Genomic DNA, 15,031 nt, shown 5'->3' with positions numbered 1-15,031 from the left:
GAACACACATCCTTATAGCCAGCAAAGCCCCTCACAGATCCAGGTTAATTGACCAACACCTCGAATCTATCCTGAGAATTGCCACAACAAAACTTACTCCAGACTTTAATGAACTGGCAAAACAAGAAGTTCAACAACACTGTTCCTACTGAAACTTAACTTGAGTTTTTATGCTGTGTTTATTGATGCAATGGCAAAAAAAAGATCAAGTTGTTGATGTTTTGACACTTGATGAAACTGAATTTGTGTTTTTCTGCTGTGTTTATTCAACTTAAATTTAATACATTTAATTATTTTTTTATTTAATGCATTTGGAAAGCAATTTGTACGGTGCGCCATGCATATTCATGCCTTGCTACATGTCACAGGCCAAATCTCTAATGTAATTTTATTCATATATATATATATATATAGAGAGAGAGAGAGAGAGAGAGAGAGAGAGAGAGAGAGAGAGAGAGAGAGATACAGTACAGACCAAAAGTTTGGACACACCTTCTCATTCAAAGAGTTTTTTCTTATTTTCATGACTATGAAAATTGTAGAGTCACACTGAAGGCATCAAGGGCTATTTGACCAAGAAGGAGAGTGATTCAGGTGACTACCTCTTGAAGCTCATCAAGAGAATGCCAAGAGTGTGCAAAGCAGTAATCAAAGCAAAAGGTGGCTACTTTGAAGAACCTACAATATGAAATTTTTCAGTTGTTTCACACTTTTTTGTTATGTATATAATTCCATATATAATTCCACATGTGTTCATTCATAGTTTTGATGCCTTCAGTGTGAATCTACAATTTAATTTCATAGTCATGAAAATAAAGGTGTGTCCAAACTTTTGGTCTGTACTAATATATATATATATATATATATATATATATATATATATATATATATATATATATATATATATATATATATAAATAAATGAATGTATATATGTATATATATATATATATATATATATATGTATATCGGCAAAATAAATCTCTGATTAATTTCACATTATGTAAAACAACATTAAAATTTAACGTCTACTTTTTTTTTTTTTTTTTTAAACATTCTAATAGTGTCTACACTTTTTTTCCAGATTGGTGTTAGAAAGGCTAAAAGAGTAAGCTACACTACAGAAAGGAAAGAAGGGCAGAATTCCCACTGCGCACTTACACCTCGATGTGAATGGGCGCTAAAGCGAACGAACAAACAAACAAAATAAAAGGCAACTGTTATCAGTCAGTTACAGTGACGAGGATCTGAAGTCGGATCAGTCGAGCGTGTCGGGGTTTTAACCTCTTTTTTCTAATGAGGGAAATAAAAAGCCAGACAATAATGGAAGTCTGAAGGTTGACGTTTAGGGATAATACATTTCAGTATTCTGACTAAAAACTGGAGATTTTCTGCATTTAAAAAAGAAAAGGTCTAAAACTCTAAAAAATGATCCCTTAAAAATTCTCTGATCCTTGTTGGAGTGTCCATCAATTTCTAGTGTATTCTACTGTGGTAGAGCGGCCTTACGGGTTCACCTTCTATCCAAATGATGGCAATACTGCTGTGATGTTCCGTAAAGTGGTGTTTATTTACAGCGTGCTCAAGTGCAAAGTCCAAAACATATACAAATCCGCAGAAAAGGAACAGTGGAAAAAGAACAAAAATAAAGAAAATCTGAGAAAAAGAAAGGAAACTATATACAAAGTAGCACCGACCAACGTGCAGTTACTTCAATAGCTTACAAACTCCACTACCAACTCCCACAACTCCCACACCTGAATTGAAGTGGGAGACTGGTTTTTAAAGTGTAAGCCCCTCCCCTTGGACTCAACCATTTCACCAAAAGGGGTTTTGTAATTTGTAGCCAGTCATAAAATGGAGTAAAAACATGATATATATATCATAATAAATAATAAACATAACAATAATAATAACAATAATAACAATAATAATAACAAAAATTACAACAATACCAATAATAATAATCACATAAAAACGTCCCATCAAAATAAACTTGCCGTCTTCCGGTTTTACTGCGCATGCACGACGCAGCGCTGGCGCTTTAAAGCCAGCCGCTATTCAGCGCTCCGGTTGGCTGCTGTCCAAACCCAAAGTGAGTGTGTGTGTTTGTGTGTGTCTGTGTGCGCGCGCACTTATTGTCCAATATGAGAGTGTGAAGTGAGTGTGTGTGTGTTTGTGTGTGTCTGTGTGCGCGCACACTTATTGTCCAAGATGAGAGAGTGAAGTAAGTGTGTGTTTGTGTGCGCGCTTATTGTCCGAGATGAGAGAGTGGAGTGTGTGTGTGTGTATGTGTGTGTGTGTGTGTGCGCGCACTTATTGTTCGGGATGAGAGAGTGAAGTGAGTGTGTGTGTGTGTTTGTGTGTGTCTGTGTGCGCGCACACTTATTGTCCAAGATGAGAGAGTGAAGTAAGTGTGTGTTTGTGTGCGCGCTTATTGTCCGATATGAGAGAGTGGTGTGTGTGTGTGTTGTGTGTGTGCACACTTATTGTCCGAGATGAGAGAGTGGAGTGTGTGTGTGTGTGTGTGTGTGTATGTGTGTGTGTTTGTGTGTGTGCGCTTATTGTCCGAGATGAGAGAGTGAAGTGTGTGTGTGTGTGTGTGTGTGTGTGTGCGCTTATTGTCCGAGATGAGAGAGTGAAGTGAGTGTGTGTGTGTGTGTGTGTGTGTGTGTGTGTGTGTGTGTGTGTGTGTGTGTGTGTGTGTTTGAGCGGATTGTTGTTGTTTTCTTTGGTATTTTTGCTTCGCCCGGACCCTCAGACCTCGCGGCTACACGCTGCTCTCCAAGATGATGACTTCGTTGTCTTTGGTTCCGCGGGACGAGGACAGCACAGGTTCCCAGCGCTATGAAGAAAACAGACATGATTTAGAGACTTGATCTGAATCTACGCTCCATCGTGTCTCCATAACTGTTTATCGACAAGTATTCGGATTTATTGCAAAAATAAAACGAATTGAAATGCGAACGAATCATCGAGTCTCTAAAAGTTCCTTAGACTCAGAATTGGGCAAAGAAAATGAATTTTAAAATAAAATACCAAATACCTTTAACTTTAACGCCATCAAAAGAAACTACAAAAGACAGCAGCTGCATCATGTATCAAAATATAAAAAAATACTAAAAAATGCTTTTACAAAAGGAAGAATGAAATTTCTTTGCAAACCTTCAGTCATTTGGTCTGTTTGATCAGTTCAAAACTGAATCGGTTAATCAAGTAAACAATGTTTGATAGCAGCAGATTTTCTCTGGCGGAGTCACGCAATCAAATCTGACACATGCAACTAATCAACAGATCAAACATTCACATACGTGTCCCTGTGATCTCCCAGACGAAGTGGAGTTTTAAAGTAGTTTAATGTTGAAAAGTTTGTGAATGAATCATAAATGTATCCTAACACTAGAATTACTGACTTTTTATTTTCTGGTGCTCTTACTGAGGTGTGATTCACCCCCGCTTTTTTTCCCCCACAGTTCTTCAGCTCGATTCTCCTCCTGCTTTTGTTGTGCAAACCACCCAACACCTGTGAGGCCTGCCACATTTGCATCTGTTTACTGAGACTGAGAGAGCCTAGTGAGTTCAGGAGACCCACAAGAGCTTGAATTTAGAGCTTGAACTAGCAGAGTTGTCTTCAGCTTTACTGTTAAATTCTGCATATCCTTGTAAAGGACCCTAAGTTGTCGGAGTTCCACCAGAATGGCCACCTTATCTTCATGGAGTTGCCAAATTTCCTGTGATGTCATAGGCAGCTTGTCATTGCTTGGTAAACTATGTGTCTGCCTTCAGTGTAGAGCCTGGAGATACAGCCAGTTTTGATCTGTTCTCCCTCGAAATTCAAGCTCTCGTGGGTCTCCTGAACTCATTAGACTCTGAGGGAGATGGTGAACTACAGTGTGAACTACCAGTGGCCATTCGACATCGTGCAACCTGTCACTCAGCACTGACCATTCAGCAGAGTCACTCAGCAGTGACCATTCAGCAGAGTCACTCAGCACTGACCATTCAGCAGAGTCACTCAGCACAGACCATTCAGCAGAGTCACTCAGCACTTACCATTCAGCAGTGGTCACTCAGCAGTGGCCTTTCAGCATGCATTCTAACTCACGCAACCTACCGAACAGCAGCTAAGATAGCAAGAATCACCTCATATACGATCAGTTCTATACCCAGTAAAGTTGAGTGTTCTGAATCCTGTACCGTGTTTTGACTGACACACTGGGGCGAGTACAATCCCCTGATCAGCGCACACCACATAGTAAAAATCCTAAGATTTTGTCCTTCGAGCTGGATAGGAAACCTTCCTAACAATTGGTCGTGATTCTGTCTATTGTGACTGTGTATGTAAATGAGTGGCATTGCATGACTACAGCACAGTGCTGTGCATAAAAGCAGACTGACCCAGGCAGGACAATCATTTCTTCTTCGCATTTTTGAGAACGCACATCAGGATGGCCTCCGTATCACTGCCACGCAGGAAGAACCTCTCCACGCAACAGGCTTTGGCCTGGCTTCAGGAAATGGACAAAGCAAACTCTGATAGAGGAGAGATTTCATTTGTCTAGCAGGCCACTGATCCCTCTTTAGAAGAATCCGAAAAGAAGACGGAACAAGAACCCAACATGCCTCCACGGAAGATGCACCGTGGTACTGGGAAGCCCTGTCTGAGCCAGACAGCAAAAGACGGCACTGTGTGGGTAAAGGAGGACATTGGAATGCCCAGTGCAGTAGCAAATCACTCGTGCTTCACTGCGCAAGCTGAACCCACAGAGTCTGCTACGGTTTGTCATTGCCATAGTACATATGATATTTATATAAACCCATTTAGAGTGAGGTTCATGTAAATTTACCTCTCTCTATTTGTCAGGAGATCCAAGATGGCGGCGCGGCAGTAGCTCGCAGCGGCCTCTCCGGATCTAAAAATGGTGCTTTCACCATATTTAGCCCGACCTTCCACAATACATGGACACCAGAGTCAGCTGTGTTCATGTGTACAACCACCAGACACTGCTACAGTACAGGCATCATGCAACCAACAATCTGCATGATGATCTTATTAACAACCTTCGCGACCTCGGCCTGCTGCGACCTCGGCCACAAAGACCAGGCCCCCAGACCTCAGTGTTACCTGATGCCGGTGGCCGGGAGAGGAGACGTCGAAAGCGCTGTTCGAGGAAGCGGAAGCGTGGCAAGCGGGCGGGTGTCCGTGCTAGGCTAAATGCTAACCCTAGCCGGCCAGCTCTCCCGTCTATTCTTCTTTCCAACGTCTGCTCCCTGGATAATAAACTGGACTACATCCGACTCCAGCAAACCACACGGCGAGAGTTTAGAGACTGTTGCGTCTTTGTTTTCACAGAGACGTGGCTCAGCGACAGAGTTCCGGACGCCGCCATCCAGCTAGACGGGCTAACCGTGTTTCGAGCCGACAGAAATGCAGCTCTGTGCGGTAAGACTCGCGGTGGTGGCGTGTGTGTTTATATCAACACGGAATGGTGTAAGAACTCTGTGCTTGTTTCATGCTACTGCTCATCGCTAGTGGAGTTTGTGACTGTTAGATGCAGACCTTTTTACTTACCACGGGAATTCACCACAGTTTACATCGTCAGAGTGTACATTCCTCCCAGCGCTAATGCTAAGGAGGCACTGTGTGAACTCTACGGCGCTATTAGCGACCTGCAGAATGCTCACCCCGACGGATTGTTTATTATCGCCGGAGATTTCAACATGCGAATCTCAAGACTGTGCTTCCTAAACTCCATCAGCATGTGGACTTTGCAACGAGAGGAGCGAACACGCTGGATCTTGTTTACACAAACATCCCCGGCGCGTATCGTGCGGAGCCCCGCCCCCATCTCGGATACTCAGACCACTGCTCTGTTATGCTTATTCCAGCATACAGACCGCTCATCAGACGCTCTAAACCAGTTCTGAAACAGGTGAAAACCTGGCCAGAAGGAGCTACTTCTGCTCTTCAGGACTGTTTTGAGTGCACTGACTGGGACATGTTTAGAGAGGCTGCAACCAATGGCGATTCCATTAACTTGGAGGAGTACACGTCATCAGTGACCTGCTACATCAGCAAGTGCGTTGACAATGTGACCATCTCCAAGACCATCACTACACGCTCCAACCAGAAGCCGTGGATGACTGCAAATGTGAGTGCGCTGTTGAAACAAAGAGACTCTGCCTTCAGAACAGGGGACAAAGCGGCCTTAAAAACAGCAAGGGCCAAACTGTCTCGTGCTATCAGAGAGGCAAAGCGCGCGCACGCGAAGAAAATCCACGACCACTTCCAGGACAGTGGAGACACTCGGCGCATGTGGCAGGGCATCCAGGCGATCACGAATTACAAGACCACATCACCTGCTTGTGACCGTGACGCCTCCCTCCCAGATGCGCTGAACGACTTCTACGCCCGGTTTGAGGTACAGAACAATGTGGTGGCGAGGAAGACCATCCCTCCTCCCACTGACCAGGTGCTCTGTCTAACCACAGCTGAAGTGAGGAAAACTTTATGCAGAGTTAACCCACGGAAGTCTGCTGGACCTGACAACATTCCTGGCAGAGTGCTCAGGGAATGTGCAGAACAACTAGCAGATGTCTTCACTGACATCTTCAACATCTCCCTGAGCAGTAACGTTGTTCCCACGTGCCTCAAGACAACGACCATCTTCCTGTGCCAAATCGGATCGGGAACAGCATCTCCAGCACCACCACACTGAGCACTGGAGCCCCTCAGGGCTGTGTGCTCAGTCCACTGCTGTTCACTCTGCTGACTCACGACTGTGCACCAACGCACAGCTTGAATCATATCATCAAGTTTGCTGATGACACGACCGTGGTGGGTCTAATCAGCAAGAACGATGAGTCAGCATATAGAGAAGAGGTGCAACAGTTAACTGCCTGGTGTGGAGCAAACAACCGGTCTCTGAACGTGGACAAAACGAAAGAGATGGTTGTGGACTTCAGGCGAGCACAGAGCGACCAATCTCCACTGATTATCGATGGATCCTCTGTGGAGATCGTCAAGAGCACCAAATTCCTTGGTGTTCATCTGGCGGACAACCTCACCTGGTCACTTAACACCAGCTCCATCACCAAGAAAGCCCAGCAGCGTCTCTACTTCCTGAGAAGGCTGAGGAAAGCCCATCTCCCTCCCCCCCATCCTGTCCATGTTCTACAGAGGGACCATTGAGAGCATTCTGAGCAGCTGCATCACTGCCTGGTTTAGGAATTGCACCGTCTCGGATCGCAAGACCCTACAGAGGATAGTGAGGACAGCTGAGAAGATCATCGGAGTCTCTCTCCCCTCTATCATGGACATTTACACCACACGCTGCATCCGCAAAGCACACAGCATTGTGGACGATCACACACACCCCTCACACACATACTTCACCCTCCTACCATCAGGACAACGGTTCCGAAGCATTCGGGCCGTCACAACAAGACTGTGTAACAGTTTCTTTCCACAAGCCATCAGGCTTCTCAATACAAAGAACTGAACAGAACTCACACACACTCACTTACACACACACACACACACACACACACACACACACACACACACACACACACACACTGTGTGTTACTGAACTGTACAACCTGGACTAAACACAATCATCACTCATCTCGATCCACTCCACCACCATTTATTTATTTATTATTATTTATACTTGCACCTTGTATTCAGTATAATGTCTACATGCTGTTTTTGCACCTTTTGTATTCAGTAGAATGTTTACATGCTGTCTTTGCACCTCTTTGCTGCTGTTTTTTTGCACTACATTGTTCTGTTCTGTTTGTACTTTCTCCTGGGTATAGATTTTACATTTCTCCTCACACAGTACTGTATATTTAAGTATACAGTAGGTTTACTAGTCGGCGCTATACTTGGTTTTTGTCTTTTGTCTTGTCTTGTGTTGTCTGTCTGCACTCTGTCTGTACTGTTCTTTTGTTTGCACTGTTTGCACCAGGCTGCACTCAATGCACTTTATGTTGTTTTGTTGTTTAGTGTAGCACCAGGGTTCCGGAGGAACGTTGTTTCGTTTTTACTGTGTACTGTGTACCACTGCGTATAGTAAAAATGACAATAAAAGCCACTTGACTTGACTTGTTTATCTTCCGACAGCATAAAATTACAAGCGTGCTCCAAAGCTTCCTTTGCCTGTTAGACGTGGGAATGCTGCAGACCATTAGGGAGTGCACGGTTCATCAAGCCCGCAGAACAGAGCCGGACTGGAATTTGGCAATTCATGAACTGATGGCATTCATCTCAATTCTGTTTGTAAGAGCCATTATGTGTCCCGTTGGTGCCATTGTGGATTGCTGGTCAGAAAGCTTTCTGGTGCCAGTAATCAAAAAGACAATGCCCCAAGATAGATTCATTTCAATTATGCAACACATTCGATTTGATGACAAGGACAGAACGGATGAAAACAGACAAATTTGCTGCGATCTCCGACATCTGGACACGCTTCAACAAGAACTGTGCTGAGAGTTTCACTCTAGAAAAAACACATGACCATAGATGAACAGCTGTTCCATACCAAGGTTCGTTGTCCATTCACACAGTATATCGCAACCAAGCCAGACAAATTTCTGGATGGCCACGGATTTGGAAACCAAATATGTCTGCAATGCATCTCCTTACTTGGGAAAGGACCCCAGTCGTCAGAAGGGAGATAGGCTGGCAGAGAACGTGGTCATGAATCTGATTTGAGCCATTTTTGGATGATGGGAGAAATGTCATGATGGACAATTTCTTTACTTTACTGTCACTGTCGCACAGACTGCTGCAGCGAAAAACAACGCTACTGGGCACGGTGAATAAAGTCTGATCGTTAAATTCCTCAACTTGCAAAAGACACTGCACGGCGAGAGGTATTCTCCACTTCAGTGCTTAGAAGTGGCAGTGTCTGCTTGACAATTTATTTACCTAAAAAAAACAAGACTGTGTGTGTTCTAAGTTCCATGCACCAAGACGTCACGTGACGATCGGTGACGGCAGAAAGAGGAAACCCAACACGATAACAGACTATAACCACATGAACGTATGTGAATGTGTGTATAATTTTACACCAGTGCTACAATGTTTTCTGATGTCTACTATACAGGCCTATGGAAAAAAAGCACATATACTCATGACTCTCTCGCTCTCTGCAAATGTGCCAGGCCTCACAGGTAATTGGTGTGTTTGCACAACAAAAGCAGGAGAACAATGGAGCTGCAGGCCTGTGAAAATCTTAGCAGGGGTGCTACTAGGTGTGAGGGCCAGGGAATTTACGCAAATTTGTGCAGGTCTAGTAAAACTAGTGCTAAAGTAGTTACTTGGTGTTTGGTAACGAAGGGCTTCTTTTTAATCATTTGATTTTTAATAATAAATCAATATCTGGCACTCGGATTTTTATTTATTTATCCATCATCGGACGTCTGTTTGAAAGCTGGCAGCCTGCGTGTTCGTTACCTTCACCACCTTCTTCTTACAACCACACCAAAGCTCAATTAAAGAGTACAGTTCGACCGATTAATCGTTTCCGCAGATCAGTCGATTGCTGGAACAATACACACCGATAGTTTTTCCGGTTTCCCTCTTCTCATGAGAGCGGCCTCTAGAGGTGAATCGCTGACGCCACGCACTGTTTGTTTTTTACACGCCAGACTACGCGGTGCACGGAGAGCGCTACATTGTATGTATTATTTATCGTTTGTTCATTATAGAATGCTATTTATTAATGAATAAATTCATATTTATTTTATTAAGCACATTTAAATTTCAGAACTATTTCCCTTGGAGTGTTATATATTTTTTTTTAATCCAGTATATGTTTTTTTAAATATTGGTTAATTGATTAGTGATCGATCGTAATTAAAATCCATGATCCGCTTATACTAATATAAGGGATGAAGATGTATGGATATGTCCATATTGAATTCTTTAGGGGCTGCACTGACTAAAAGAAATGCTCCTCAAAACGTTGGAAAACAGTAAATACACCTTCATTTCCGACCCACCTGACCTGCGAGATGTAGGTTAATCCGGCGCTTTGTTTCAGCCCCTCATATTATTTAATAAGATGCTGGAAAAAGAAAATTAGCTCACTGGGACGCTACCTTATGGCATGAGACTACAGGCCCAGTGAGCTCAGACTACTTCTCTTAAAAATGGCAAATAAAAGAAAAAAAAAAGGCGGTTGGCACCTCTTTTTTGGTCGATTTGAAGCCAGTGGTATGTGAAACATAAGCATGTGGTTGTAAAGCGTGTGGGGGAAGGGCAGCGAGGCTGCATGAAACACCAGAAATAAACTCCAGTCATTCTGACAGTGTGGATTCATGTGATCACACCCACTCCCCCTCCATCCGAATCCAACAAACCCCATTCCAGCCTCACCCTCCTCCTCTTCCTCCTCCTACGTTCAGAAGAGAGCCATTCTGGCATCAATATATTAATGAATGCATTACTTGCATTACTCTAAAAGCGAACACGTGCTCCCGATGAGTCACTTCCACCGAGTCCATGTTTATTCAGTTATGGTGTATTTGCATATCGAGGATGTTGATCCTTAACGGCCAAAGCCGCAAGTGACTGCGGTGCGGAAACACTGAAGTTCACCAGCAAGCAGGCGGCAGAAACAAACAGCTCCATATGTGAAACCGTTTATATACAAGACACGCTTCATGATTCGTCCGATTTGACTTCATTTGGCTTTGGAATTTTTACACATCGCCACGGCGTAAACAAAACCCGGGCCGCTCGATTCCTTCAACCCGATTCGCCGGTGGCATACGTCCAAAAGACACCGCCGTGTTATTACACACCCGCTCTCGCTGTTTGTTTGTTCACGCTTTTGCCAGGAAACTTGATGTTTTTTTCGGGTTCAGTGACTCGGCTTTCACTATTTAAAGACCCCGAACACTCGCGCCTTCACGAACGTGCACAGACACTGACTCTGTGCCTGAAATACGGCGATTCCTGGCAGCGTCACGGAACCTGGATCTTGCTAAGGTAGAGGTTTTACATGCCGAAATAATTTTTTATAGGACCTGGATGGAATTAACTGGAAAGCAGATCTTCTTGAAGCTGGCTTTGTGCACAGGGGCATTGTCATGTTGGAACAGGTTTGGGTCTCAAAGAGTTCAAAGACAAACCACATGTTGCTGGTAAAGTCAGGTGTCCCAATACTTTTGGGCATACCGTGTACTGTATATAGATATTATAAGAGTTTATAAACAGGAACAAACCAAAGCACACAAGACCTCTTTCTCACGTGCATCACTTTTCAGTCATAAAATTAAAAGAGTGTTTTCTATGAAACAGGAGATTCTGAGGAAACAACATCAGCATGGAACATCTTCATAATGTGGAAACCAAATGTGTAGGTGGATTTTCAAGGGTTTCGGCAGAGCCGTTAGAGCGAATAACAGCACACGTCTGAGTAGCGACTGGTTTAATTATCAGGGGTGTTTTGTCTATAGAACACATGCGCACGCACGCACGCACACAAGCACACACACACACACACACACACACACACACACACACACACAAGGCAGTGGTGCATCATGCAAAGGAGTTAAAAAAGACGTCGCACACCAACAGTAAAGGAACGGAAACGGAAAGGAAGCAACTTACTTGGAGTTGGTGCCGTTCCTGCAGGCGTCATGGCGGAAGTTCTCGATGCAGTTCTCCGTGTTCCAGTAGTTTGTGCAAGTGGACCACGGCAGTACAGCGGTGAAGGATTTTTTAAGGTAATAGAAAGCCCATGCCAGAACCATGATGTAGTAGGTGTTGCAGAAGAACACGATAACCGAGGAGGCATAGCCGAGTCCTGAGACACAGAGTGAAGAAACAGAACAGGGAGATGGTTCGTTATCAGGAGATTGACAAACTGTAGGGTTTAAAAATCTGCTATAATGCAGCATTCATTCAAAACAGCACAACTCACTGAACTCCAAAAAGGAGGTGTGGCCTGTGTCAGCCAGCCGCTCGAACATTTCAGCGGTCACGACATCCGCTTCCGGTTCAGCGCCATCTTTCAGCCGGCGACACCGGCATGCCCGCCATCTTGTTTCTGTATAAGTAGCTGCCGGCTGCTTGCGCTTGCTGCCAGATTGTCTCGTTCGGCTCCGAGCTTTTTTGAGACCTTCCTGTCTTCATTTTTTTCCCGTGGAAAGTTTACTTTCACTTTCGGATTTCCCAGTGATAACCCAGTGAATGCCGCACGCTCGCTGCAGGGTGAGCGTTCAGTGGCTGAGTACGCTGCAGATTTCCGCATGGATGCCACTGACAGTGGGTGGGATCGCACCGCTCTACATGACACCACCTTTCAGGGACTCTCAGCCCAGGTGAAGGACGAGCTAGCTGCCCGTGAGCTTCCCCCTGGTCTGGATACCTTGATCGCCCTGGCCATTCGAATTGACCGAAGAATACGTGAACAACGTTCAGTGTGTTACGCGCCATCTGGAGCGGGCCTACCACACGCCTCCGGCCTGCCACCATACTCCCCTCCGGACTACTCCTGCTCGGCCTCATCCCCACAGCAGCCTATGGTAATTGCACATCGGCACCTGTCTCTATCAGAAAAGGAAAGACGCCGTTCCCAGGGGCTTTGTCTCTATTGTGGTGAAGCCAAGAATATGGCTGCTTCATGTCCAGCAAAAGGGCGGGCTCGTCATTGACGGAGGGGGCCATGGCGAGCCGCATCCTACCAGTCCCTTCCAAACCCTTAGTCAAGATCCGCATCCGTTCGGTACTCAGGACTTTTTGCTTGCGGCCTTTGTGGACTCTGGGGCGGACGCAGAATTTATGGATCTAGACCTTGCCCGTCAACTGAGCCTGAAGACGGAGCCATTACCGGAGACTCTCCGGGTCCGGGCCCTGGATGGGCACCCGGTGGGCTTACCTTCTTGGTCTTTTCTTCTACTCATGCCCCGGTCATGCTTGGTTTCCCCTGGCTCCGCAAGCACTGTGTTTTTACTACTAATTAAGGAAGTGTGGCTTCAGTGTTATTAATAAAGGCGGCATGGTTTGGTGGTTTTTAATAAGGAGGTGTGGCTTGGGTTTTCAAGAAGGATGTTGGGGGAGAAGAAGGTCAGACCTTTAAAGAGTGGAGCGATGTTCCATATGACGATGCTTCCAGCTTTCATAAACTGGCCCAAAGATATTTCCAGGAAAAAAAAACAGGTAGGGAATGAGAAATGCTCCTGTGCAGGAAAGAGGAAAAAAGAGAGAGAGAGAAAAAGAGAACATTTTTAATCAATTATGTCAATGCAGTTAACATGTTAATAACGGTCTCGTAGATGATTATCACGTAGCTATAAACGGAAAAAACGAGTTATTACAGCGTTTCTGGTCACATTACACCAGGGTGATGGCTGATTATGAAAGAAACGTAAAGCGATTCATGCTCCACCCCAACCCTCCTTTTTCAATGCACCACACACAAGGACACCATTTTTTCCATTTCAGAGCTTCGGTTTCAGGTCGGTTGCAGTGACGCATCGCAGCCGAGGCCACAGCAAAAAACGCCTCCAGACGAGAGATGTGGGAGTGGCTGAATTTATGAATTCGTTTATTTACGCATTTGGGGCGGGAAGTGGGGCAAAAGTAGGAGGGGAAGAGGGGAGGGGCTTCAGTCGAGGACCAATCGGGTGCAGTGACTAAAGCCGTAATACACACTGACCAACAAATGATACGCTGAACTTGAATAAAGGTCCTGCTGAGAGAGATGAGGCGAGACGAGAAAAAAAAGAGAGAGCCCGAGAGCAGGGGAGAGAAAGAGCGAGAAAGAGAGTGTGTGAAAACACAACAGAAAGAGAAAGATATATATGTGGCACTATTTATTTTAAAGAAAAATTCAACAGCATTGAATCAAAAATGTAAAAAAAAAGGATTCGATCGAGCCTCAAAGGCTGTACGGATCAAATCTAATGTAGACTACGGAGAGCAGGAGCGCTTGTGAATGAGCAGCCGGTATTGCCTTTTGAGAAAAGAAAAGAAGAAAAAACAGAGCTATTGTTTTGACCGAAGCCTTTCGTATATAAAGTCTGGTTTTGAACATGAGGATGAGGACGCAGGCAGGAGGAGGATCTCCAGTGTCTTTGCGGTGAAGAAGGCAGCATTTACAGGCCCGTCTCCTGACCCTAATATACTTCTTATTAATCAGACGCACATATTAGGTTTCAGATGATACAGAAGAGTAACACGGCCTAGTGTACGTGACCGAACGTCCACTCGAGGACGCTTGATTTGAGGGCAGGAATCTGTCCGGATGCCACGGCGACACAAAAACACACCTGCTGATATGATTATATTCAGGTAATATCATATTGATTTTGCTGTTTGAAAGCCAGACCTTGCGATATCAATCGATCGATAAATAAATAAAGATCTACCACCTGGCTGTTTTAGACATAGCTGTCAATCAAGTGTGCTCATTAGAATATTAGGCCACACCCACACCAATTTGCCTGATTGCATTTCGTTCGGCAATTTTTTGTTTGCACGAGGATCGTTTTTAAATCTACTCTGCCACACGATTACGAGGAAACGTTAAAGTAGGTCCACGCGTCCGACCGTGACGTGCCACGAGAAAGACGTGCCGGTTTTACGTCGTGCAGTTTTTACGTTAAAGTGGATCCATTAAGGTGAATTAGCGGTTATTAAACCCTTTAATATCCCCCAGTTTGTACAGTTGAGTTCACTAAAGAGCTACAGAGAACCGCTAATGGCTACAAGTGGCAACGGCGCATCTCTGAGGAGCAAAATAATTCAATTAACCTGTTAGCCTTCGACACAGATTTTGGGACTCGCAGCTGAAATGCCCTACCTAACTTTAAATGTTAACAGTTCCTGATAAAAGTGGGCTTCATACACAATTTAAATATCTCTAAAAAGAAGACACTTTAAGCTTTACTGTCCATTATTCACTGTTGATATTGTTAAAAAAAAAAAAATAAGTTATAGATGAGTAAGTACTGTAGAAAAAAAATTCCTTAAATCATTTTTTTTTTCTTTATATATAAATACATGAAA

The 15,031-nt window shown here is 44.4% G+C and overlaps 1 protein-coding gene across 2 annotated transcripts in view; it reads right to left on the bottom strand.

Annotated features, from left to right (window-relative positions):
* Positions 1-15,031, bottom strand: part of LOC124399589 (sodium- and chloride-dependent creatine transporter 1-like) — a 65,728-nt gene that overhangs the window by 45,762 nt on the left and 4,935 nt on the right. Inside the window, exon 1 of one of the 2 annotated variants that reach the window (XM_046870609.1) lies at positions 11,943-13,080. The exons of the other annotated variant lie outside the window; for it this stretch is intronic. Coding sequence (XP_046726565.1) covers positions 11,943-11,991 — 49 coding nt within the window. The 5' untranslated portion in view covers positions 11,992-13,080. Of the gene's footprint in view, positions 1-11,942; positions 13,081-15,031 lie in introns of those variants that run through there. 2 annotated transcript variants of the gene reach the window in all.

Source organism: Silurus meridionalis, chromosome 17 (genome assembly GCF_014805685.1).
Source record: "Silurus meridionalis isolate SWU-2019-XX chromosome 17, ASM1480568v1, whole genome shotgun sequence".
Lineage (NCBI taxonomy): Eukaryota > Metazoa > Chordata > Actinopteri > Siluriformes > Siluridae > Silurus > Silurus meridionalis.
This window is presented reverse-complemented; position numbering and strand designations above follow the sequence as displayed.